Here is a 27,896-nt window from a genome sequence, read left to right as displayed (position 1 = left end):
ATTGAACATGTATTTGCGTGATTGCTTCATTATTTCATTTAGAAACTCTCACCTGCAAATTTAACATGGAACTTATTTTCAGGTTTGAGTATCTGGACATATAGGGGACAATTTGGAGCAAAGTCTTTCACTGCCCAAGCTCTCAGGATGGTCTGATGGTCCTGAGGGGGGAAACAACAAAAATTATGCAGCTGTCTCTGTGACAGACAGCATTAATTTCTGAAAACTCATAAATCAGAATTACAGCACAGTTCATAATTTATCATTTGTTATTTTTTGTCTTACTGCAGCCATGCGATCCACCTCGTTACGGCTGCTCAATATGAAACAAGCCTCTGCATCATCCATTCTGCAGAATTGTGACAAAATTGACAAATTATTAAATGTCATGTTACACAAAAAAACAAAACAGCGGCAGAGAAAATACAACCCACAAAAGACAAAGCTGAAATGATAACAGTGAGGCGAGACAACAACAATCTTTGATTGAATTTTCAGATTAGCATTGCTCGCTTGCAGGCAGACAAAACAAGCTGAAATAATATATACTGTATACTGAAGGTGCTGAGAATATGGAACTGATTTTGCATATGATTAACAGAGCCAGGAGAGTGCAGAATGCAAAACAAAGTGTGGGAGGATTTGAAACAGTGCCAGATGCAGAATATAAGCTCTACACGCCCAGTCCTCGACTTCTAATTGCTCTGTCAGAAACCTGCCAAATGTATACAGTGAATTTACACGATCCATTACATCAATGTAATTTTGATTTGAATAAAGTTAGGACATACCGTATGGTACAGCTGTACAGTCAGCACAGGACTGAGAAGTGCCAGGGTGTGTTTATGTTTACAGTTATTAATTATTATGATTAATTATTAATAAAATGTTTTCAAAGATGGCAGCTATGGTGGGGGATCCCCTGAATTTGCTCTCTAATTCTTATGGTTCTTTACTTTTAATGGAGGAAAACACATTACATAAAAGTTACAGATTGATATGCATAATTTTAACTGAAATAAATAATTGAACCTATTCAACCTGTCTATAAAATCAGTTTTATCCATTCCCACTTCTCCACCACCACGCAAAACCAAATAGCTGCCGAAGAAGATCAAGCATAAGACTGTAGAACTGCACAAGGCTAGAATGGACTACAAGACGACAACAAGGTTGGTGAGAAGGTAACAACTGTTGATGTGATTTAGAAATGGAAAAAAATATACATAAAATAACTTCTCTTCCTCCCCTCACAATAACAGGAGACCTGTTTTCCTTCCCTCATCCCCAACTGGTCGCGGCAGATGGCCCCGCCCCTCCCAGAGCCTGGTTCTGCTGGAGGTTTCTTCCTGTTAAAAGGGAGTTTTTCCTTCCAACTGTCAGCAAAGCGCTTGCTCATAGGGGATTATATGATTGTTAGGGTTTTCTCTGTTTTCCTGGTATTATTGCGGAGTCTTTAATTTATAATATAAAGTACCTTGAGGCAACTGTTGTTTAATTTGGCGCTATATAAATAAAACTGAACTGAACTGAAGTCACCACTGGTAACACACTATGCTGTGATAAACTGAAATCTTGCAGTGCCTGCAAGGTCCCCCTGCCCACGAAGGCACACGTACAGACCTGTCTTAAGTTTGCCAGTGAACATCTAAACGATCCAGAGAGAGCGCTGTGGTCACATGAAACCAAAATCAAGCTCTTCAGCATCAACTCGGACTTTGAAGAAAGATTAATACTAAGTATGACCCAAAGTCATCCTCAGAGTCAAGCACAGAGTTGGAAAAATACTTTGGGGCTGTTTTTCCATGACCTTGACCCAAAACATACTGCCAAGGTAACAGAGGCGTGGCTAAAGAAGAAGCACATTAAGTTCATATAGTGGCCTAGCCAGTCTCCAGACTTCAATCCTATAGAAAATCTGTGGAGGCAGCTGAAGCTTTGAGTTGCCAAGCAGCAGCCAACAAACATAAAGGAGAGAGTTTCTGGAAGGAGGAGCGGAACAAAATCCCTCCTGTCTGCAACTACAAGAAACATCTTCTTGCTGTCGCTGTTGCAAACAAGGGTACCAAGTACTAAGTTATGTTTTGCTTGAGGATCGAATACTTATTTCACTCAATCATATGCAAATCCGTTTCTAACTTCTATGTAATGTATGTTTTCTGGATTTTGTTTGATATTCTCTCTATTAAAATTCAAATGAAACTACCATAAAAATCAAAGCCTTTTTTTTGAGGTAAGCAAACTTACAAATTAAGCAAAGCACCAGATAATTATTCCTCCCACTTTATATCTGGGCTGTTCCTGGTGTGGTTCTGTCTATTGAACACCTTCGTCTTTGTCACCTTTGTCACAACTTCACTGAAAGAATCCCTGTGAAGTTTTTCAAACAGCCGCACATAAATCAAGACTGTATACGATTACCACAAATATGCAAACTAACTGTAATGCGCTGTACAAAATTCCTGGATTTATCGCTTAAGCTTGGCTGCAGCTCTGCATACTGGATATTTGTCAAATTGGACTTGTATGAGAGGTACGACATAAATAAAATTCAACTGAGTCATAGATGTCATTATGGCTACAAAAATAAACCTGACTTGACATACAGATTGACAACAAGTTTTTATGCCTTTCATCATTGTTACAATGTTCTATAGTCTCCCTCATGAATCTTTCACAACTCCAAAGTATCAGAAGAATGTGAGACAGATTATGTTGCCTTTCTTCAGAAGAGCAGTCCCTCTATCGGTTCACTTTCAAAAGGAATGAGTATAGCTTGAATGAATAATTACAGTGTTGTCTGAGTATGAGGCCAAACAATAGCTCTGACAAGCCTATTTACTAAGAAAAGAAGAAGAGAATATCAGGGTAATATTAAGGATTGGTAGGACAATAGTCTTTTAAGTCCTACTGACAGTTTGCAAGAATTATCAGTACCTTTCCCAGAATGTGAAATATGAACTTTTGGGAGCCACTGTGGATGATTTAATTGGAAACAAATGAGGTGCAGATGTAAGATGATAAAAGGAATCCATAAAACTGTCTTTATGAATATGACACCAGTACATTATTATATTTTTAACATAACCAATCAACAGGAAACCAAGAAAGACAAACAAACTGAAAAAAAAACAGCACACAGAGCTATTTGACTGAGAAAAAAGGGGAAAAAGACAATTTCAAAAAAGGTCAGTCTTGAAACCATTTCATTTTTCAACTTTCTCTTTCAATATCTATGTTATTCTTTGTAATGGAAAGTTTGACATTTATCTTAACATCTTAACTACGCATTTGATCCAAGCTGTATTTCCATTTGTTCATTTTCATTCTAGTAGCATTCTTTTGAAGTCAAGCACAAATACTTTGGGGCCCAATTGAATTTATTTAGAAATAAAATTCTCACATCACTCTGACCTCTTCTCAAAATGTTTTCTCCCTTGCCAAACACAGTGAAGCAAACACAATAAAACAGTATTTTATTATGACTATGTTTACACTTACACTTAACCACTTATAGTGGGTTTCTAAGGACTGCATTAACTAATAATATGGGCTTAAACAGCTCAACACCCATCCTCTCCCCTCCCAATATTCATTCTGTGCTTTAATACTATTCTGCGAACTCAGTAAAGTTTACACAATGATTGTAATTTTTAGTCTCCCACAAAATGAGCACCAACATGGCGCATTTCAGTAAATGATGGACAGTGTTCCAAACTTTTACCACGTCCCTAATCAATGTTATGCAGAAGCTCGTCAAATTTTGCAATTTTCCTTCATTTCATTGATGTTTGTTGGCATTTGTGTCAGAAGCAGCTGTGTAGCAGGCAGAAGATGGATGCAAAATGCAGGACTTGGAAGACAATGGGTAAACTTAAAAGCGGCTGAAATGCTAAACTTACACCAAGTACAAAATAATGCAAGTCAAAAACAAGGAAACCAAAACTTCTAGTATTCAAGGGAAATATAGAACTAGGAGAAATACAACAAAGGACAAAAAGGAGACTGAGGCTTTATATACAAACACAGGATAACATGGAAACAGGCAACAGGTGGGAAAACAGCTGAAACTAATTACAGATAATGAAAGAGGGGAAGCAGAATTGAATACAAAACACAAGAGACAAGAGGTTCCCAAAATAAAAGACCAGGACTAAGGAGACAATAAACTAACAGTGTGGGAAAACAAGAGGGACATGAAACCATAACACCAAAAGAAAGTGCACCAGGCGTAAGGAAATAATAAACAAGATTGTAGATTTGTCTTGAGATCTTGGTCCTGTTGCACGACCCAGTTTGAGCCCAAGTTTTAGCTGTTGGACAGATGGCCTCACATTTGGTCTCATCTGTGCAAAGGGCATTGTTTCAGAAGTCGTGTGGTTCAGATGCAACTTGGCAAACCCGCTGTGCTATGCTGTGCTGTTATGTCGCTTTCTCCCTTCCAAACAAGCCAGACTTGTTCAGTCTTTTTCTTATTGTACTGTCATAAACCTTTACATTTAACATACTAGCTGAAGCCTGTAAAGTCTGAGATGTAGCTCTGGGGTCCAGTTTCTCTGAGAATTGCACAGTGTGACTCCTGAGGCTGTTGCATTGTTTTAATTGTGTTAAGATTAGCAAACTGCCAAAATTTTGTAGAGGTGTTCTAACTTGCTGATGATCAGTTAATCAAGTACATTTGATTAGCAGGGCTAAGTGTTACTTACCCTCTTAATTCTTATTGGAAGCGGGAAGGGTGTGATTAGTTTCTAACAGGACTGCAAACAGTCCTGTGAAGAGTCTCTTTTTTTCACAGGATTATATATTGGAAAAAGTCACAGTTAAAGTATAATCTAGTTATAGGAACTGTAACTTACTTGGCTCTAAGCAGATCCTGATCTTTGAGGACAGACCCTTGCAGATAGATGACTCTTTGAGACCACAGAGGGATCTGCAGCACCCTTCGCACCTGGAGGTCCATTTCAGTTGGGCACAGGATCACCACATAGTAATCCTTGAAGATTATGTAAGAACCACATCAGTATCTCAAAAGAGGAATTTCTATGTAAATGGAGACACACCATGTCAGTCATTATCACTTGTAAGTAAACCTCGAGCACGTGTATGTAACGGTCGTTACCTGCAGTCGTGGATGAGCGTAGAATTCATTGAGAAAGTCCATGAGCAGGTCTATTTTGAGTGCGCTGACACACAGCACAACATGTTTCTCTGTCTGTGCTCTGTGGCGGCTGTAATTCCCCCCAGACTTCTGTCTCTCCATCCACAGGTAGATCAGCTCTTCAAACTGACAAGCAGCAAGTGATGCAAAGGTCACACGAGGAAATGTAAACGGATCCAAAGATTATTTCAGTATCTTTGTACCTGAAGAGGCAGCACCACCAGGGCCACGCAGATCATGATGACTACCAGTAACTGGGAAGGCCATATGCGGGGAGTCACATCTCCAAAGCCCACAGTGGAGAAGGTGACAATGCAGAAGTAGAACGAAGTGAAGAGGGAGAGGTTTTTGCCTGCTCGTTCCAGGTGCTGAATCCCACACGTGCTGTATACAAACAAATACAAAGTCAGCATATACAGCTACAGCATGTAGGTTGGTTATGAACCTGGACATAGAGGCCACAAGGAATAGATAAATAAATATGCTGTATTAACAACTAAAAGGTTTGTTTAAATATTAATAAAAAATAAACATTAAGCTTTTGTTTGTCATTTTGACTTCATAACTGATATTTTAATTCATTCTGAGCATTTCTCAGCTAGCAAAAATGGTTTGGATCACTCTTCACCGTTACAATTATACTTTAACCAGTAGTATAGAGTAGAAGAAATCAAAGCACAAAGCTGGTGGGGGCTTTTCAAAGTTTTCACTGTAAATTCTCTTCTTTTAAAGCTGTTGCATCAACCTCCACTGTATAATCTGAGAATGTCTAAGTTCCTGTACGGCTATATCACTGAAATGTGATCTTGTACGCTTGTTTTGCACTCGGCTGCGGCAACGGTGTCACATTTACCAGGTCACAAAAAGCAAGAGTATACAGTAAGCTGAAATAACACCAAAACACGGTGGATGCCAGGAGATGTGACGTCAGCTGTCTCACTGTGATGGCATCAGCCACACATGGATAAATCAGTGGATTTGTTTACTTTATTAGTTTGTTTTGCAGTTTTCTTCATTAATATAATTATGATTATGATTTCAATTGCTAGTTTTGAATCATTTGTATAAAATGATTTTCATATTTTTAATTTTATGGCCCCATTCAGAGTTAAATAAAGCAGGGTATATTTTGGAGTCCGCCTGCCTTGTGATTGGCAGGTCGCTACCATACGAGCGCACAGAGTCGCTCGATTTCTCAGTCAGAGCCAACCATTGCTTGTCACCTCTGGTTTCCAAAAACCAAGACGCTGATGGTGAAAATGCTCAGCTCCAGGCTTCAAAACAACAGTTTATAAACAGCTCACATAATCATGGTTACATCTGTGTTTTACGTACTATCTATGAGTTTAACTACCCTGCAGTGAACTAAACACTGTCAAAGTTATGCTCCCATAATATTTGGAATTATCTGGATCACCATTTTTAGTATCGCTTAGTAATTATTAAAAATATAAATAAAAATCTGCACAGTTCTTTCACATTTTAGCAAACACAGACAGAAGCACAATATGTCACCACTCTGAACAGAATGGTTTTACAGTCCCTGCAGAAGCAGGCTCACCCAGTGAAGACGAGGCAGAGCAGGGTGCAGATCAGAATGAGGACCTGGTTAAACATGGCCGAGTTGGTCCTCTGGATCGCTCGATGGACATCGTTCTACCATAAACAACATACAGCAGTTATAGTTAAAAACCTATTCATTTTCTTCTGCTTATCAAATTCAGAGTTATAGGGGGAGGCTGAAGCCTATCACAGCTGTCACAGGATGAGGGTACACTGTTGTGGGGTTAATACACAGAGACAGATAACAGGTCACATCTAGAGTCAATTTAGGATCTCTAATTAATCCAACCCCATGCATGTTTTTTGGATTGTGGGAGGAAGCTGGAATACCTGGAGCAAACCCAAGCAGACACAGCGAAGGCATGCAATAGGACCAGTCTGGATTTGAACTAAGCTCCTGCCTGTTGTGAGGTGACAGTGAGTACTACCACTGGACCACTGTGTTTCCCAAGGATACAAATGCTTATAATCAGTGACACTGCGTCTACCCCTGTTCCATTTAATTGTGAATTAGTTTAGCGGTTGCAGATGCTTCTACTCTTGTATGCTCCCCACTGCAGTCTGCAGAGCAACACGATAAAATGCACACAGCACTGAAAATAATCCCCAATGAGCTCCCTCCTGTGTGCAGCACAAACAGAGCAGAACCAAAGAAGGATTTTTTGTTGTTACAGTGTGGATGTCGGGGAGTACGGAGGCCTCTATAAATCAGTGCAGTTAAAATGTCTGAAGTAAATCAATAAGCTGTTGAAAACTGGTCATTAACAGACAAAATTCAGTTAACTGCTTTGACTTACGATCATATTCTCCAAAGCACATTTGGCCAACCAGCAGTTGAGAAACACGGGAATGAAAATGTTCCTTATCGAGGGCCAGAAAATCTGAGGAGAGGTAGAAAACACTTCATTTCACAGTTTTCCCAAACAATAAAAATCTCACAGCAGTGGGGCATATGTCTGCAGCTTAAACGTGCTACCTGTGAAAATTAAAACTTTTAAGTATTATTGTGTAACGTTTTTATACCCAGAATCATTAAAGAGGAATACTCTGCACTGTCTTAGTCAGCTATATCAAAGCTAATCAAAGCAAGCATGCAGCATTAATTACAGCAAGGGCAATGATTTGAATGTTTACAGACTTAAAATTGTCATGACCCTCTTGTGACAGGCAGATGCACACTTGTCCTGCACATTGATGTAGTTTGGCACAAACAAACTAGTCCTTAATGAAACTTGTTTTATCTTTTAGAGTAGCAAGGCCAAAACTTCTTTAAAGAGACAATTCTGCTGAGCTTGAAATGATTATTTTTTTCTGGCCATCTGGCCACCACAAATCAAGGTGCCATCCATTAGAAAGTACACCCTCTTTAGATTCTATCTATCTTAATATAAAAAAAACAAAACCCATTATCTTAAGAACAGATAAATACATTTGGAGTAACAACAACATGACATATTACATCATGTCGTTATTTATTTAGCAAAGTAAACCTAAGCACAAGAATATGTAAAAAATTGAGTACACCCTACCAATTGGACCTAAGAGGTTAAGTAGCACCCAGGTGCTGATTAAGAGACCATCATTATGCGTGAGTACACCTAATGAGGGTAATACAGGAGCAGAAGTTTTTGCAGTTTGCTGGTCTAGAGCATTCAGTGTGCGTTAACACAATACAGAGGACGAAAGAACTCAGCAACCATCTTTGAGAAGCAACTGCTGCTGCTCATCAATCTGGGAGGGAGTGTTACGTCCATCATTTATACAATGCATACAATCCTTCATACAATGAGAATGATTCTTCAAAAGTGGAAAACATTCAAGATAGTTACCAATCTTCCCAGAAGTGGACATAGCATAACACCTTATACCAACTATCAAATCGTCACAGTAGAGGGGTGACGATTTGTTTATTTTGCAGCAACAAAATAAACAAATCTTGCAGCCTTAGAATCAACCACAAACTCCTCTGTATAGCAATAATTCCAGAGACCACATGTTTAACAGGACAATGAGCTCAAGTAAAGCATCAAATCTATAACAAAGAAGCTGAAAAATAAAAGAAATGGGGAGTTCTGTTGTTCCAGTCAAACCAAAACCTGAGCCTGGTTCTGCCGGAGGTTTCTTCCTGTTAAAAGGGAGTTTTTTCCTTTCCACTTTTGCCAAAGTGCTTGCTCATAGGGGTCATATGATTGTTGGCTTTTTCTCTGTATGTATTATTGTAGGATCTACCTTACAATATAAAGTGCCTTGAGGCGACTGTTGTGTGATTTGGCGTTGTATAAATATATGGAATTGAACTGAATTGAATTAAAAGAGCTGTGCATAAATAAACTGCAAAACTCAGTGAACTGAAGCAATGTTGCAGAAGAGAGTGGGCTAAAATTCCTCCACATCAATGTGAGAGAGTGATATAATCATATAGAAAATGGTTGCTAACTATTAAAGTTATTGCTGCTAAAAGTGATTCCACAAGCTTCTGAATCATAGGATGTGCTTAATTTTTCATAGAGTGCTTCTGCATAATAAGGCACATTTCAGGGTTGTCATGGTAAAACTTTTACCGTAATGATGAAGGGAACTGTGTTGATCATCTCTAGAAGAAAGGACACCTGGAATATCTGCTCCCAAATGTTCCCCTAAAAGTAAAAACAGGCACAGACTTTTAACACTTTCATCTGTAAGCACACAAAAGACAGTGAGTCACTGCAGAGATTCATTGTTGTCTGTCACCCTGCAAAACCACTTATTCCTTCACCTCAGCCATATCCTGCAATTACTGTCTGTCTTTAATGTAGCCTTGACAAATGACTTGGTCTAATTGCACCACTTATGGATTGTCAATCTAGCACATTGTAAGTGATTAATTGTACAGAATGCATTAATCATGTTTGAAGCCAGAGTGCTTTTTTTTTAGCACACTCTGTCTTACCTTGTAACTCAGATACATTAGTAACATAGTCTCCAGGAAACTAATGATGGCCACAATCACCTGTGCAAAAACAGGAAATAAGACACACTTAATTATTTACAACAGCGTTGTCACAAATAATCTTCTAAGAATGACGCTCACCATGTTTTCACATGATGATCAGACATTTATGGTTTGCATTAGACAGTCAAATATTTGGTCAACAGCACAATTGAAAGCAGAGATGGGATCACGCCAGTTGCAACACCTGTCAATATGTTGATGTTCTGACACACGACCCATGTAGTCACTGCTACACTGTTACCTGATCGTGTGAGTACACATGGGTCGGAGAACCCCCGTCTTTAAAAATCGGCCATCATTTTCAACTACACACCTGTACAGTATCTTGAATCTTGCACGGTTGTGACGCTATGCTGTTGAAATCTGTCCACAGACAGACAGACAGACAGAGAGACAGATATACAGAGAGACAGACAGACAGACAGATAAAGACCTGCCCGAGTACTCAAAATGGCTTTGTGGTAGTTCCACTTACAGAAGATGTTTCCAGGACAATTTGTCACAATGACACACACATGCACGCACACAGACACTCACAAGGTACAAACTGTACCAGCTGTGCCAATGAGGCCGGCAAACACACACACAAGTTTATGCAACTCAGTGAAAGTCATTGAAAGTTTTGCTTTATGTGCTCTTTCTTCTCTTGTGACTCACTTGAATGGCCCAGACAGGAAGCTTCCTATCCACCCAGAAGATCAACTCCCTGACAGAGAGAGCACACAACAGTGACAATTGTACTACATTTAACAACAAATTCCCTCCAAATCAAAGAAAAATTGTACATGATTGGTGTCTATACCATCAGTGACAACGTGAGATAAACAGAAGACCAAGCTGGCAGGGATCTCTTTACATAAATGTTGATAAAAAGGGAACATCCGATAATGAAAACACCGATGGCCTGCCAGAATAACTAATAAGGTGAATGGAAGAAATGAGGTATCAGACCAAACAAAGAGCTGAAAGAAATCACACCTTTTGCTGCTTACCAGTTAATTTCTCTGTCCTGCACTGAACCGTTCCACTGACAGTCGACACTGTGGAGTAGTGATGATGGTAAGGGAGGAAGGCAGCAAAATAGCAGGAAGTGAAACATGAACATGGGAGGATTTCTGCAGCTGAACTAGATCGCAGACACGTCAGTTTATTAAAGAAAAGTATGAGTTCCTAAATCTTCATACTGAATTAAAATAAAATGCTAGATCTTTTCACACTTTTTAAAAATTTTAAAAACTTAAATATGAAACATACATTTATTTATTAATGATCATTTGATTTGTGTAAAAATTAAAGCACACAACAAGCCAATTAATCAAGTTAACCACCCAAAGGAGCTGGCCAGCTCCTCATAGATAACTGTATGGAGAAGAGAAAAGGCTTCCTGTTCTGTCCTATAAGCAAATCTTTGCTTTATCTATTGGTCTTATAAGACATATCATCAAAGTGGACCCTTTGTTATATTTCTCATATAACAAAACGCTTTTATACTCACACCTACAGCCAATTTAGAATCACTGGAATTAGTATTAAACTGAAATGCCTGATGTTTGGACTGTGGGAGTAAGCCAAACTAATTCTGGGAGAAACCACGCAAGCACAAAGGGAACATGCAAAATCCACACAGAAAGGCCCCACACTGCTGGTGGAGTCAAGCCCAGGAGCTTCTTGTTCTGAGATGACTATCTGTGGAATCAAACTCTGATTACCAGTTATCCATGGTCACAACAGCAGGTAGATAAAGCACAGCAAAAAGTTGATGGGGCAGACACTGGAATGAGACATTACCTCTACAGATCACCACTGACTGGCCTAAAGTTATCTAGAGTCACTGAGAGGCGACTCTAAATGAACAGATGCAAACTGGGAGGTCTGCACTCGTTTGCATGTAGCAGCTCTAGAATTGGCAGTTTTACACATAATATTTATTCAATTCATAATAATTTGGTTTTTAAAAAATGAGAAAGGGACCACTTTCATGAGTAAATCATAGTATGTGACATTTAGGTCTTATGATGCGTACAATAGATACAGTATCCTATATATAGTATCGCACATGAGCATGCTGTGTCATCTAAAGGACACCAAAGGAGGCTGCTGTTGCTGTGATTATGCAGACTCCAGGGCTTCTAAATAGATATTATGATCCCGACCTGTGGAACAGTCCTCCTACATATAATATGCAGAGCAACCTTAACCAGTAACCTTATATTCAGTCTTTGGCATTTTATTTGCAGTTTAGCTTATTAGTTTTAGCTTTTTGCCTTTTTTGTTGCTTTCCTTTAAAGAATTAATCAACTGCAATGAATGAATGACGAATCTTAACATTATAATAGTTTTTTTCATTTTTTGAGAGTGTTGTGATAACATTGCGTTAGAATGTGCTTGATAAAAATCCTCGACTTGACCTGAAAACCTTTATTTTAAACAAACCATTTGTTGTTGCCACTGGGAGCGTTTTGCTGTGCAGCGCTGTGGCTGGCGCCTGCGCTCTGAGCGGGGTTGTCTGTCATCACTCTGATGATGTACAGCAGACAGGTGAGCAGCTTCAGGGAAAAGTTGAACACACGAATCCTGAGGCCTGAAGGCAAAAGAAAATAAGATTTGTATAAATAAATCTTATTTGTAAATAAGATTTATTGTGACAGTGTGTACATAGGCTTTCCTGTGTTTAAGTTTAAACTGTATTTAACACAGTGTCATTTCTTCAGATTAATCTCTGACAGGTAAGGAAAAAACATCTGGGATTCTCCACAGGTGTTCTCATACAATGGTGGAAATAATCATTTGATCCCGGGCTGAATTTGTAAGTTTGTCTCTAATTTTTAAAATATTTTTATAATTTTTATAGTTTAATGGAGAGAGACAAAATATCAACCAAAAATCCAGAAAAAACAAATTACATGAATTATATCATTGATTTGCATGTCAGTGATTCTTAAGCAAAGTCTAACTTAATACTTGGGGGAGAAACTTTTGTTGGAAAGCACAGCGGCAATATGTTTCTTGTAGCTGGTCACCAGGTTTCACACATCTCAGGGGGAATTTTAGCCCACTCCTCTTTACAGAAACTCTCTAAATCCTTTAGGTTTCGTGGTTGCTGCTTGGCAACTCAAAGGTTCAGCTCCATCCACAGATTTTCTCCAGGACTGAGATTTGGAGACTTGCTAAGCCACTCCATCACCTTAATTTGCATCTTCTTTAATCACTCCTTTGTTGGCTCTGTGGTTTGTTTTAAGTCACTGTCATGCTGGAAGACCCATTAATGAACCATTTTCAGTGTCCTGGCTGAGAGAAGAGATTTTATGGTACACTGCCCAGTCCATTGCCCCATTAATCCGATGAAGGTGTCCATTATCGGATTGCCCCAAACAGCCCCAAAGCACAATGTTTCCACCTCTGTGCTTGACTGTGGGGATTGTGTTCTTTGGATCATATTATTATTAAATATTTCATTCAAAATAAGACACACAACTACAACGTGGGAAAAGACCCAGGGAAACCGAGTTTACGATAAAAACCCTGAAAACCACAAATTCCACACCAGAGCCTCAACTCTCGCGGCCCGTCACCAAACCCAGGGGTTGGGACCGCTGATTTAGATGTTCACTGGCAAACTTAAGATGGGCCTGTACATGTGCCCAATTGAGCAGGGGGACATTGCAGGTGCAGCAACATATCAATCTATATCAATTCCTTACAGTGTAGTAGTGTGTTACCAGCGGAGTTCTTGGTGACTGTGGCCTCAACTGCCTTAAGATCATTATCAAGCTCCACCCATGTGGTTTTGGGTGATCCACCACCTTTCTCGTGATCCTCCTATGAGGCAAGATCTTGCATGGAGCTCCAGACTGAAGGCGACTGATGGTCATTTTATATTTCTTCCATTTCTGAATAATCACACCAACAACTGTAGCCCATTCCAGCCTTGTGCAGGTCTACAATCTCATCCCTGATGAAACAGATTCTGTGGGCAGGTGTGCTTTATACACATAATGAGTTGAGATCAGGACCATCTCTAATTGCCTGGCTGATTTTTTGATTGATTGCAATTAACACACGGCGAATCTGCAGGAATCAGAATACTTCTGGCTGGGTTGTAGAGGATCAAATACTTATTTCACTCAGTGACATACAAATCAATTCACAATTCTTCATATAATGAGTCTTTTCTGGATTTTTAATTGATATTAAAATTAATATATAACTACCATGAAAATTTTAAACGGTTCTTTAGAAGTCAGCAAATGTACATATTCAATCATTATTTCCCCTTCTTTATACATTTGGATCTTATTATGCACCGCTTTCTGGGTTTGCTTTTGTCGCGTTGCCCTTTAATGTGCCCTTTCAATTAAGCAGCACTCAGCATAAGAACATGAGATGGTGGCCAGCACCATCCACTTACTTGATCTTTGGTTTTTGATGAAGAAAAGCTTCAGGCGCTCCTTGAAAGTGTTTTCGTTCACATAAAACTCTACCTGCACCCTAACAGGTAAGAGAGGGAGAGAGACAGTCACACAAGAATCAGCAGCATTAACAGAGATACGAAGATGTTTTTCAAAACGACGACCTTAATACAGCATGAATATTCATAATGCTGTTTTTGTAATTATCTGCCTGAGGAGAGTTATGTAATTATCTGTGTCTGATTTAGTTTCCAATTACATGACAGGACTCCTGTAGGCCACGCAGATTCAACTGAAGAAACCAAAGAGCAGCTGCTAGTGTGGAGCATCATTTTAGCGAAGTGAAGTTACAGTGAAGTTAAAATAGACGAATGTAAATATTTTTGCATATTTTTTGTATGCAAGATAACAACATTCATATTTTAAAAGGAGAATGAGAAGAGAAGAGAGCCTAGTTTTTTTTTCTATTCCTCTGATATCATCATTAAAAAGGTCATATAGTAGATGGGAACAGTTTCTGCAGATATCACTGTGTCAGTGACATCTATCAGTGGCATTGCTAGATTTCCATATCAGACCAAAGCATGTTTTATGATGAGAAATCCAACATCCAGAAATGGAATGAAAAGACGCGCTTGTGCATAAATGAATATTAGATTTGTTTTTGCACCATCCCACAGAAGGATTACACATGTTGTGCGAGACATTGTGCACACCCGTTTGTATTTGCTATTAAGAATGATATAATGAAGATGAAAATGTATATTCATCAGTGACTCCTTTACAAATTAACTGTGGTTATTGAGAAAATATCTTGAGTGTGAGGAGATTCATTTTTATTCTGGTATGCCTCAGTAACATTTTCAGTATATCTCATCCTAATCCTGTTGCTGCTCATATTTATGCTAAATTAGAAATCACTGCATCTCCCCACACAGCTGCGTTTGTGCACTCTCAAAGCTGTCAAAGACTGATCCTCCTGCATCCCTGTGACAGCATCAGCCCATCCATCAGGTTTTGATGTGGAGGTCCAATCTAGTTTGAGTGCCTGTGACATTTTTTCAAACTGTCGTGACTCCCAAAGAAAAACAACACGGGCACAATGAGAACATGAAAACTCCCAAAAAGAAGACACTTCAAATGTAAGACCCTGTTGCCAACAACTGACTGCCTGTGCTGTTGCTACTGTATCGCTTGGCTTATTACTCGTGCCAGCTGGTGAGATGCTTGAGTCAATATAGTACTGTGCAAAAGTTTTGAGTCACTCCTATTTTCTTATATTTCTCTTTGAAGGAGGGAGACTTACAACTTCTTTAAGGTTGTCTTGAGGAAAGGTTCACCAGACTTTCTGAAGGTCTTTCAAAGTTTTTCTTGCTGTTTTTTCACTAATTCACATTGTGCCCACACATACCAGAAGCAACAAGGTGATTCCCAGAGAGCTCTTAGCTAAACACTTGGTATATATCTGAGGAAACAAGGTTTGAAGAAACTGGACAGTCAAGTCCAGGATAGCTGAGGATAAAATCAGAAGTGGCAGGTCTAATGAAGTACCTATAACAGATGAACAGTATTTTAAAGTCATGTCATTAAGAAATAGGGAGGGTAAATCCAGCAAAGACCTGACAAAAGACCTGGGAGTTGCATCTAACCCTTCCAGTTATGCATCTTCCAATTATCCAATGAAACCTTATCAGAAATGGTCTCAGTACAAGGATGGCTGTCAAGAAGACATTCTTAAGGAAGCTGTTTGGCAATAGCTTCATTTTTCAGCGAGGTGATAATCCCAAACACAGTTCAGTAAAATCATACCACACAGTGAAAACTAAAACACACCAGGATCTGCTGAGAATTGGCCTCGTCCTATCCTGGCCTCAACATTATTGAAGCAGTGTGGGATCATATTGACAGAGAAGGGAACAAAACGTGGCCAATATCCATAAAAGAGCTTTGAATGTCCTCCAAGAAGCCTGGAGAACTATTTCTGAAGACTACATAAAGAAATGACAAGAAGGCTTGGCTAAGCGAGTTGAGGCTGTGCTGAAGTTAAAGGTGGTCAAACCAAATATTGACTTTTGTTAGAATTCTACCAACTCTGTTTTTATCTCATTTACCTTATATCTATGTTTGCACAACTCAATAAATCACTGCATCTGTTTCTCATTTTCCTAGTAAAGTATTAGGAAATGAAGAGTGACTCAAGACTTTTGCACAGCGCTGTATACCTCATCAAATTATGCTAAATCCAAACTAGCTGGGATTAGGAGAGATTCCTTGGGGAAAAGAATCTCTCTTGTAAGGGGCTGGATCTTAGCTGAGCTGACACGGGCTGAAAGATGGGAAGAACTGAAGACAGCACAAACTATTACAGGGCTAACACAGAAAGAAAGGCAACCACCACACACTCTCACATCCACATGTCCATCCAATTTAAAATCACAAATTAACTTAACAAGCATGTTTTTGGACTGAAAGAGAAAACCAGAACACCAGGGGAGACCCACACAGGTAAAGAAAACACAGAAAAAAAACAGTGAACCAGGAGGTTTAAAAACAAGCTTCTTGCTGTGTGGCAACATTGTTAACCACCAAATCCCCTCATTTTCACTTTCATTTTTTTAAACAACCTATTTCACAATATCACAATAATCATTTCATCGGGTACATTTTTAGAATAAACTACAACACCAGCAAACTCAAACTTTCCTGTTATAAGACAAGACCAAAGGTTAAAATAAGATTTCATAAACATTTTGTAAGACAGAGCAAAACACAAAAAGAGAGAAAGTGCAAAAACTCCTTTGATCGCTATGAATGAAAGAGAATTTCTGTCTTTGCAGTACTGTTTTCTGATGGATGGGCATGGGAAGGTATGAAAAGGAAGACATGAGAGAGATTAGCAGGATTTCAGAAAGGGTGAAAAACTGCAACGCTTCACTGATGCTCCATTAACCTCAAGTTTTGGCTTGTGGCTGAAAGGATCACAGTGGAAGGGAAAGGGCGGTGTGGGTTGTTGGATGCGGCACTAAAATGGCTATTACAGTTCTTCACGACACTAAAACTACATCACAGTGATGGAAACCCATCAGTGAAAAAAACTGAGAGAACCGCTCTGCGATGAGAACTAAAAACATCTGTAACATGGGGCCAGCAGCGGGACAGAAATGGGCTCTGGAGGCAGAAACACTTCAAATGAGAGGCTGTTCTGTCGTATATGAGAGTCCTACAGATTGATCTCTGTCTGTGTCTGTCTGTCTGTCTATCGCGTCCTTCTACCCTCCCACGCATACATAGGCCTAATGGGTACAAGTAATGGCCCTTAATCAGCTCCTGTTGAGCACACAATTACGAACTGAAGAGGTCTGATATTAGTCATACTGCAGTGTCACGTCGGAGTTTCAGGCAACAAGACGCACACTTCTGTGACCAATTAGATCTTTTTAAACGCCTGCTTGTGGCTCAGCGAGTGTGTGTGTGTGTGTGTGTGATCATTGCCTCGCTTTCATTAAATCAATGCAGCTCGAGGGGTTCATCAATAACAGCATAGACCTGTTGCTTCCAATCCAAAAGGCCCATTCATCAATTGACAGAAAATATATGGATTAATATATATGTAAAAAGTCCTCAAGCAAAAAGTCCCAAAAATCTTACAAACTTTCAGTTAATTTGTTTTTTCTTCTCATTTATGTGACACTAAGCTGACTTTTAAATTACCGCTAAAACAAATCAATTATTGGTACGACTGAAACAAAATGTACAAAGATTCAGTTCATGTGCGTCTCAGCAGTCAACATTTGCGCGTTTTCGTGACTGAAGACCTTTCCGTTTTCGACTACTTTAAATAGTCACCTTGCAAATTCGCGAGTGGGGGTTTTCACACTTGAACAAAAGAAGTACAGGAGTAACTGAGAACATAATAATCCACAATAGCGACCTTAAGATACCGTTTTACTTTCTATAATAGCAGAAGTGTCGATGCGTAAAGAAGAAATGACTTTCTGATCCTGGCCCCTATAAATAAATAAATAGGAAGTTTTTGTTTGTTTGTTTATTTTTCCACCTCTTATCAAACTCCTGGTTATCTCCTAATAACTCCTAATACGTAATAACTACGACTCTTCCCGCCTGAAAATAATAATTCACAGCAAAGAGAAGGGGAAAAAAAGCCGTGGACAGCATTATTCTCCCGCCTCTTTACCGGCGCATCCACTTCCATTAACATTTGGACATCGTGCGCACTTCGGAGGGTAAATTCTCCTCTCCGCGTGGCCCTACCTCTGCCCGGCGTCACCACTACCAAACGTGTCCGACCTCCAGGTTGGGATGAGGATCTCCGGATCCATCGTGCAGGACACCTGTAGCTGCGTCGTGCAACCAGTTTGAATTCCTACAGATGACCAACGTGCCTCACTGCAGCTCTAAAATACCAGCGCAGCACTGCCGGAGGATGAACTGATTTTAGCTTTAACTTATGAAAGGACACGATAAAGATAAGAAGATAAAAATAAGAAATCATAGACGAAGCGTTTTTTTTTTTATATTTTATTTTCAGATGCTTGTTGGAGTATTTTTAGAAATATATTCCCGCAGCCGCTCTCTCGTTTTTATTTTTTATTTTTTCCCTTCTTTGCGCGGGCCTGTTGCCACAGCAACGTTGCTTTGACAGGAATAACCCTAACTGCTGCTGCTGCAGCATGGTCCTCTCCAGCAGCACAAAGCTGTAAACATTCACTGTGCCATATCAGAGAGATTGTCAGATGAACTCGGATTTGTTTTAATTTGCTGTTGGCATCAGCAGCATGTCAGCAGGCTACCCTCAGCCTTTTGGAAGGAAGTTTTCATGACTCGGAGCTCGTACAGTCACAATGAATGTGCCGCCTTACCGTCTGTTCTTCTGTCTGATCATGCTAAACACAAGTTGGTGATGACGCTGGCTTTGCTCTGCAGGATGTGGTGGATTGAGACAAAAACTGAAAGATGATGCACTTTTACAACAAAAAAAATGAACAGGCAGTGCAGATGAAAGGAAAATCAAGAGGACTGACCTGGCAGTCACCCTCCCTTCAGTCTCCCACCTCTTTGTCTCCTCTAAATTTGCGATGTCTGAAGTACTAATTTATAGATGACCTTGCCCCCAGCAGTCAGTGCTTTTGAAAATAGGAGGAAAGGCCATCCCTCTTGAACCCCCTTTCGCCCACACCAGTACAGCCACTCAGTGTGGCTTCTGAGTTGCACGTGAACACCCTTACATCACAGCCTGTGTCTGTAAGACACATCATGGTGTTCAGGATCACAAAGTTTAGATAAAAATCAGGTAGGGGATAGTCAAGGCAGGGCAGTCAAACATAAGGCTCGGGGGCCAGAATTGGTCTGGCAAAGACTCCAATCCAGCTCAGTGGAAGGCTTGGGAAAATCTAAAGGGGGGCATAGATCATGAACGTTTAACAGTATTTTCATGTTTTACAGCTTTTTCTATTAATAAATAACTTTATCATAGCCATTTATACTACTTCAAAAGTTACATAATAGATAAACAATTAATATCTACTTTAGATATTTTCTACTACAGCCAAAACAAGCTTTAATATAACACAAGACAGTCTGGGAAATAAACCTTTTCTGTTGTTTTACACATTGATCATGTAGCAAACTGAGACATATTTTTGAAATTGGACTCAGTTGTGGCAAATTAAGTTGCCACTACTGAGTGTTGATTCCTTTAGAAAGGAACCTTTGAGTGACGGATGATTCCCCAGACAGATGTGACCGGTGACATTTGGGGTTTCAAGAGACAGCTCTTGACTTGACCACTGGAACACTAACCTGAAGCATCAGTCCCCTATAAACAACACTATCTCCTAAGGACAGAAGATGCGCTCATTTGCAGGGACAGAACAGAAAAAAAGACGGGAAACCATTTAAATAGGAGCTGGAAAGGTTTGGAGCTTTCTCGAAGAGAAAACGAGGATAGCTGTGAGGACAGCTGGAGAAAAGGTCATCTTTGACTAAAAGCATTGGCAGAGCTTGTTGTTATTCCTCATCAAACAAAACAGATATGACAAATATTACAAACAGCTCTACAGTCTGAAATGCTTGCTGCTGCTGTTATCACTTCTAAAATTACATCTGATCATACCTCTCCAGCGGTCCATCTGGAGAACACGCGATTATGCACTGAATAAACATCCCGAGGACGTTTTAGCTTTTTAGCTGACTTACCCAAATTATGAACGTCAATTCACTTCAAAACTTTATGCTGTAACAGAAAAAAGAGTGCCTAATTCTTATTCTTTGAGTTTGTGCTTAAACTAATGAAGAAGGTCTCTAAATTCCCTAAAGTAGAATGTTTTTTAATCTCAGGATGGAAACCAGTGAAGCAGATCTCAGAAAAACAGAAGCATCACGCACAGATGCTGCAGCTGAGTAGAGCGCTGAAGGCAGAAGATGAGGAAAGACAGAAAGACCGACGGAGAGATCTCATTTTCTATTCTGACAGTGAATTAGGTCGCAATGTTGTCGCAGAAAAGAAAAATGTGTTTCAAGTCAAACTTCTTCAATCTTCAAATACGTACACAGACACCTGCTCCACAGCTTCTCATGCACCTCCCTCTTATTCAGCACCACGGACAGCGCCCCAAATCCTGCTACGTTTCTGGCGCCTTTTAAACACAAACGCCACTTAGACCGGAAAAAGAGAACACTTCAAACTGCGCTCCTATGTGCTAAAGTCTGGAGGGGGCAAACACTGGTAAACACTCCATGAACAAAGCCTTTTCAGCAACTACAAAGAGGTGAATCAAGTGGGATTAAACTCCAAATAACAGTATTTGTCAGGAATAAAAGAAAAAAAAAAGAGGTCTGGCAATCAGCACGCTTGATAAGTGAAAGCAACACGAGCAGACGACCAACAGAGCTGTGATGAGATTTAATTCAATTCAGTTTACTTGTTTTTTTCACCCTGTATATGTCTAGGGGCTGTTGCAAATAAAACACTAATAACTTACATAAAATTCAAACAGTTGGAGTCAAAAATGAACAACAACAGCAGCCACTTAAAATAAAACAGGGGGAATAATGGATGTGTGCTCTTTTTTTAGATGTCGTCATTTTACACTACTTCACTTAATGCTATTTCACAACGTTTTATAGAGGCTACTGACCAACATCAATTAATTTGACAATTTATTACCACAGTTATTAGTAATAGTAGATTCATCTTCACAAAATGGTGCGGAAAGAAACCAAGGTCTTCTTTTCTTTATTATTAGATTTACCCCCAAATAGTTCACATTAAAGAGGATTAAGCAGCATTTGTTTAAAGATTACAGCTGCTTGCTTTGGGATACAAAACTAAGTAGGACAACTAACCAATTCTGACAAAAAAACATCCACCATTTAACTCAGCTGTTACACTTGCTTGCTGAGAGAGTGCTAGTTAGTAAATAATGTTAACTAACTAACATTAATCATTCACTAAAGTAAAGCAAAAATGAGATCAATAGCCAATCTTATTGGGCAAACAGCTGTTTGCTAAACGTAAAGAAATGGTGCATTGAAAGGATAAAAAGCCGACATGTTAGCTATAATACTTATAATACTTAAAGTAACAACTAAATGTTGAAATAACTCAAATTAGTAAACTACAAATAGCAAAACAGCTAATTATATATGACCAAAACCTAAGAGTTACAAATAAATGTTGCAACAGCTCAACTTAGATGAGTAAAAAGCAATAAACAGCTAACACAGGTAGCTCAGCTAAGGGTCAATAGTCAAAATAATTTGTTAAAAGTAATAGGCAAACAGCAAAAGTGCTGAATTTAAGAGACAATTACCTGAAATACGAAGCTAAATTCAATGTTGAGAAATTGCTAAACTGGTGTATAGACAGCTGAAATATTAGGCTACCTATAACACCCATTATAAAGGTTATATGTCTATGAGCTGATGCGTCTGTCAGAATTGTACAAATTTTAAGTTTGACAGTTTCTTCTCAGCTTACTTCTTTCGGTTCCTGACCACCTCAAACACCACGTCTCAGCCAAGTTTGTGTGTTATAAGCAGAGCTTCCTGCCTACCTGTCGTCATTCGGGAAGCTCTGGTCCCCAAGAAGAAGGTCTCTGAAGCGGAAACGGGGCGGCAGAGGAGGCACCTCGCTCTCTAGCTGCTCCATCTTGAGAGTAGAGATGTCTAAGATAACCCCAGTACTGCGGCTGCTGTTTTTGGTCTGGAGTGGGGCTGGGGATGAGCTGGGGGGAGGAACAGGAGAAAAGTAAAGAAACAGAAGGCAGAGGAAGTTGTGCAAAAGTGAAGGAAGCCAGTTGAGCCAATGTTGAATGGAAACAAGAAGCACAAGGAGAAGGAAAGGAGGCAAGGAAGGTAAACATGGGATGGAAAAGTGCAGTTGACGGGGCCCGGGTATGGAGTTACAGAAAATCAGACCAAAAAGGATAATGCCCCTAATGAATACTTTATATTGTACTGTAAAGTTTATATTTTTGTATTTTTAGTAAAGATAATCCCAAACAATGACCTTTGCAGCTAAAATCTTTGTGTAATGAAGAACCAGCCAACATATGTTCACCTAAAGCACCATGCATTGTGGCTTCTTCACTATCCTGGGACAGAAGCAGGGACAGGCTAAAATGCTGCTGCTGTGTGATGATGCTTAAAAGCAGAAATTAGCATGCATTCAAGGTTAAGTTGCTCCTGTGCTGCTTACAGACCATAGAAGACAGACCTGAGTACTTTCCACAACTTTATTAATAGGATTTAACTTTGTTAACAGAAGCGTAACGTTTGTTTCTTTAGATGAACAGAGTATACACATGCTTGCATGAAATGGAAAAAAATACCCTTTCTTTTTAGACACGGATCAAAGTGCCTTCTTTCAATTCAGGGCATGTTCATGTAGTGGTTTCTTTTTTACATTGTTGTACTATTACTTCACTTTTCCAAAATATGAATCACTATAGATTCATAACTTGGATGAAAGTTTATCTCAACCAGTGGGAAAGAAAGTAAAAAATCTTCGACTGCTGTGTTTTTCTGAATGGCTGCAGATGCTGAGACACATCTCTCTAATGTGCAGCCCGAAAGCTTGAGTAACATGCAAAGGTTAAATACAGCATAGTGGGATTTTACCTTTACTGCTGGAGAAGATGATGTAGGAAGATGTACTGATTCTGTCGCTTGAAGAAATGAGATGAATTAGAAACTCCAGAGTGAAGTGAGCGGCGTTATTTATGCCTTAATATTTTTAACTGTGTGGCTGTCGCAGCATGGATGGATGCTTTTGTGAGATTACACTCTTGCTTTTAATATTTGTTAAATGATCAGCGCCGGTCAGCACATCACCTCCATAATTAAAATATTGCATCCTTTGATAAAATATGACTCATTGCAGGGTAGTTATTAATGCAAGTGAACGTGGTTTGGTGTGAAGACGAATAACGTTTTCAGGCTCTTAGAATTGCACAAAACAGAATCTCCATCACTGTGTCTGTCAGCTTTGGTCCTCCATTAACCTTGTCAAACTGAATGCATGATTGATGAAGGGGATGTTTTGATTTTGATACTGTGATTTTGTTTAACTCATCCATCTAAGCAAATACAACCCAGGAGTAAAGTTCACCATTCAGCTCTCATAAGATAAGTGAAGACATGAAAAATGTGTTATTACATTTAAATAGTTCAGCACGTATGGATGCGTGAGATATATTTGTATGGCTTCAGTATCCATTTTTTAAGAGAAGATGGTTTTTGTTTTGGCCAAAAATCATCCCAAATGTTCTTAAGAAAGCATGTGCGTGCACGGGTCAAACCAGGCATCACCAGCCCTGGTAATGGATTCATATGAGCTGCAGATAATCTGTTATCTATAGGCCAACACTGAAAGCTGAGACAGCACACCGGTGAACAGCTGGACACAAAACAGGTGATGACGGATGAGCAGATTGTGTATGGATGAGAAAAACAATGCAACACGTTTACGTCACATCAGTCACATTATTCAACAGGCAAATTTCCTGATATTTTTTTTTAGAATCAAATCCCAAACTAACCCGCAAGTGAATATACTTTAAAAAAAATTATATATATATATATATATATATATATATATATATATATATATATATATATATATATATATATATATATATATGAATACAGGATCTAACTTCATCCTCGTCAATCACATAATGGATGAAGTTCGCCGGTTGAGGCTACTTGTTGGAGTCTCTGAGCTGTTGCTTGTCTTACCGTGGCTTGTGGTCGTTCACGCTCCCGTCATCGTTCACAAATGACTGATTCACGTAACATTCACTGCACATTTTGGCCGGAGATCCGGCGCTGCCGTCGGACTGGAGTGCTGCGGTGGTCGGCGTTGAGTCTCCCTTGGCGAAGTCGTCTTCCTGGATTAATTGCATCGGAGGGTGATCTGCCAAAAAGGAGTGTACTCCTGGAGATAAAACACGCGCTCCTTTAAAAGTGATTTTGACCGTGCGCGCGCGCGCGCCCCTCTCACCTATCCAGGTGCATTTCGAAGGTGAGTTTGTGTCAGCCTACGCACAGACAGAGGCTGCCAGCGATGTGACAACCGCCCGATGAACTCTTCAAACGGACACGCTGAGTGAAATCATTTGGCTGTCAGCGTGTGGAGTGGGAAACACTGTGGGACGCAGAGAGGACAGGTCTGCAGCAGCAGCGAACATCACAGCTCTGCTTATTGAGGTGCGGGTACACCTCATGACATAACTGTCGAATTATCACCCAACTCTTGATGATGAGGGAGACAGAGACGGAGAGAGAGCGAGAGAGATTAGCACCATCTGTTGGAGGCTCCGAGTCTCCTCAGAGACTCCAACAGAGCTCAAGTTGAAACGGGAATATTAACATTTAGGCAAGGACACAAGAGATCAGCGCATTTCAGCCTTCAACATAAGCATGACCACGGAGTCTAAACAACGCTTGGACTTTTTATTTATTTATTTATTTATTTATTTTAAAAAGCTTATATTGTGCTGTACTGCTGTTTTTATTGGATGCTTGCCATCTTAAGCAATTGTGGTACAATCAAGCAAAATACTGTTTAACGGGGAAATGCATTCAGAGTGCAGAAGAAAAAGTGTCAGCAAAATCCCCTTCAAGCATCACAAGTAAACATCTGCAGGGAAAATAGCCCAGCTGTGCTTGATATATAGATATTTTATTAGGGTTGTGAGACAATGAATATGTTAATCAATCAATCAATCTAATCTAATCCGCATTGAAACAAATGCACACAAAATCAGTGAAAGCCATTATATTCTCATGGATAAAAAAAATGTTGACCATTTCCCCTTTTAAAAGGAGTAGGAGGAAGCTAATGCGTATTATATCCTACCTCTGTTTAGCTCATCTTCTATATCTGCTTTGATTATACCTTACAAAATGTACATAGATGCTATAAATAAATATGGCTATGTAATACATGGTCCTTTGTTATATATATATATATATATATATATATATATATTATATATCTATATACTATATATATATCTATATATATACGCTATGTAGGTATATGGTATATAATATATCTATCATATATACATACACACACACACACCATATATATATATCTATATATTGGTGTGTGTGTGTGTTGTTATGTATTATATCTATATATATATATATACATACCACAACACACACACATATATATATATATATATATATTGTGTGTGTGTGTGTGTGTGTGTTTTGTGTGTGTCTATCTATATCTAAAACCACTATATAATTCTAACTTTCCTGCAACACACTGGTGATGGGTTTGTGTCTCTTACTGCTCTGTTATTCCACAGCAAGTAATGCCAAGCGAGATGACAAATTATAATAACAAATTCATAAATGGAAAAAGACATATTTAAGAGCATTTATTTGCCCCCTTCCACAAGAAAAGACCCCTCAGGTCATAGTATAAAAATGCACACACAGACACAGTTACATGATATGCATCTATAGACTAATGATGGTGACTGGACGATGCCCACTCAAATGAGCTCTCTCCTTTGTGCCTGCTGTCAGTTTTCTCTCAGGTGTAATGAGCTGAAGCAGAAAATCACCCTCCATGCAGAGGAATCCCCGCCATCTTTACCATCGCACAGCAGGGGAAAGATGAGAGCCCAGCAGCTTGGCAGGTATTAACGTGCAGCTTTTCAGATAAGACGTTATGCTTAAGCTTTATGTTTTTGCAATCATTGATACACATGATTAGTCTGGTCAAAATGCACGAAGACTCCGAATATGAAATCTTCAGACTAGCTGAGTCCAAAAACTGTTTCGAGATGTCTTTCAGTCCCTGTGTTATAATTTTATCCTTCAGGAGAAGGTCACTAATGATGAACACTAAACGATATGTGGGAAAAAAGAAAAAAAAAGCATAGCTGAATGATTTCAACAACACATCCAGAAGCGCCAGAAGAAATAATAAAAATAAATAAATCAAATGTACAGAGAAAAGATTGACTGACTGGATGTTTTTTTTATTATTTATTTCTTTGTTTATCTGATGACGCAAGCTGGAGCAAGTATGTACAAGACGTGGGTGAGGTGATATGATTCACTGGGACGGCAGTGACACGAGGTTGTTGAAGAGTTTGAAGCCGTTTGGGATTGAGTCAGTCGTTCTCACTCCGGGGAAACATTTCTAATGCTGTAGATAAAGAGTGCATATGTGAGATTAAGGGATTCCACCGGGAGAGATGTGTAAAGGTTTGATATCGAAAATACCACCAAGCGCTTGCTCACAGGGAATCGTTGGGTTTCTCTCTCGTATATTACCAGGTGTAAGTGTTGTTGTGAACTGGCACTTTATAAATATAACTGAAGTCAGATTAATTGATGTGGATTCATTTTACATTTATGCCAGGCAGTAAAGTCCAGCAAAATGTTTGTAGGCTTTTGCTTGTCAGCTTGTTTTTTAAATACTGATCACAGATTCTAGATCAGAATGAAAGAAGATGGTCTTTGAAGATCTTCGAGGGCTTTTGAGTGTGTTCAGTCCTTGAAAAGAAAGTATGCTGTGTGTATGGACATTCTTCACAAAGCACATTAAACACAACATTTGTGCTTCAACCAAAAACCTTTTGCATATGACTGCAGTAACATCGTGCTAAAGCCGGGCTGATCTCTACAAATAATTACTGGATTGCAATATTGTCTTATTCCACTCTTTCATTATCTCAGGTGAATCCAGCAGCTATGTATTTAGTATAGTGAAATTAAGTGTTAAGTGTTTGTTATGTAGGTTGAAAAAACTCCTAATACTTTTTGTACTGTGACCTAATGTCAGCAAGCAAACATGTTCAAAATAAGATTGTGAGAATGGGAAAAAAAGCCAATAATATTTCAAAAAAAATGTCTACAGACATCTTATCTTGATTTGCTGTAATTTGTGTGTATTGTTGGAGGAAAATTTTAAGCACAACAGTGATTTTTTTTAGCAGGATTATAGATGTCACAAGTTTCACAGTCCAACTGTGGGAAAGATAAAGACGCTCTGCCATCCAGACAAAAATTTGCTAAACTACAATATTATATTGTAAAGTATAAATTTAAAAAAAACATCTTTAAGTGGTTGCTGGTGGCTTGTGAAAACTGATAAATTCTTCTGCTAACCAGTCTTGGTGCAGTTTCGAAGCACTTCGTCTGTTCCCGAGTCACAGCATAGAGTTGAAAAGTGATTTTTGTAGAACATCATGTCATTAAAGTGACGTTAACCTTTGCACAT

At 39.2% G+C, this 27,896-nt stretch overlaps 1 protein-coding gene across 5 annotated transcripts in view; it reads right to left on the bottom strand.

The window, feature by feature from the left end:
- Positions 1-24,754, bottom strand: part of kcnt1a (potassium sodium-activated channel subfamily T member 1a) — a 38,272-nt gene extending 13,518 nt beyond the window's left edge. Inside the window, exons 1-16 of one of the 5 annotated variants that reach the window (XM_040000115.1) lie at positions 24,648-24,754; positions 24,383-24,560; positions 22,198-22,368; positions 14,122-14,201; positions 12,147-12,294; positions 10,706-10,753; positions 10,371-10,419; positions 9,651-9,710; positions 9,283-9,357; positions 7,519-7,602; positions 6,720-6,814; positions 5,362-5,542; positions 5,120-5,284; positions 4,857-4,993; positions 286-349; positions 53-161 (exon numbers count right to left, since the gene is read on the bottom strand). In XM_040000115.1, the coding sequence (XP_039856049.1) occupies positions 53-161; positions 286-349; positions 4,857-4,993; positions 5,120-5,284; positions 5,362-5,542; positions 6,720-6,814; positions 7,519-7,602; positions 9,283-9,357; positions 9,651-9,710; positions 10,371-10,419; positions 10,706-10,753; positions 12,147-12,294; positions 14,122-14,201; positions 22,198-22,368; positions 24,383-24,549 (1,633 nt within the window). In that variant the 5' untranslated portion in view covers positions 24,550-24,560; positions 24,648-24,754. Of the gene's footprint in view, positions 1-52; positions 162-285; positions 350-4,856; positions 4,994-5,119; positions 5,285-5,361; positions 5,543-6,719; positions 6,815-7,518; positions 7,603-9,282; positions 9,358-9,650; positions 9,711-10,026; positions 10,823-12,146; positions 12,295-14,121; positions 14,202-18,394; positions 19,200-22,197; positions 22,369-23,263; positions 23,311-24,382; positions 24,561-24,647 lie in introns of those variants that run through there. The other 4 variants (XM_040000117.1, XM_040000118.1, XM_040000120.1 and 1 more) reach the window with 4 other exon arrangements.
- Positions 24,755-27,896: the final 3,142 nt, after the last annotated feature.

Source organism: Simochromis diagramma, unplaced genomic scaffold, assembly GCF_900408965.1.
Source record: "Simochromis diagramma unplaced genomic scaffold, fSimDia1.1 OVJJ01000596.1, whole genome shotgun sequence".
NCBI lineage: Eukaryota > Metazoa > Chordata > Actinopteri > Cichliformes > Cichlidae > Simochromis > Simochromis diagramma.
The sequence above is the reverse complement of the archived record's forward strand: the minus strand, read 5'-3'. Positions and strand labels throughout refer to the sequence as shown.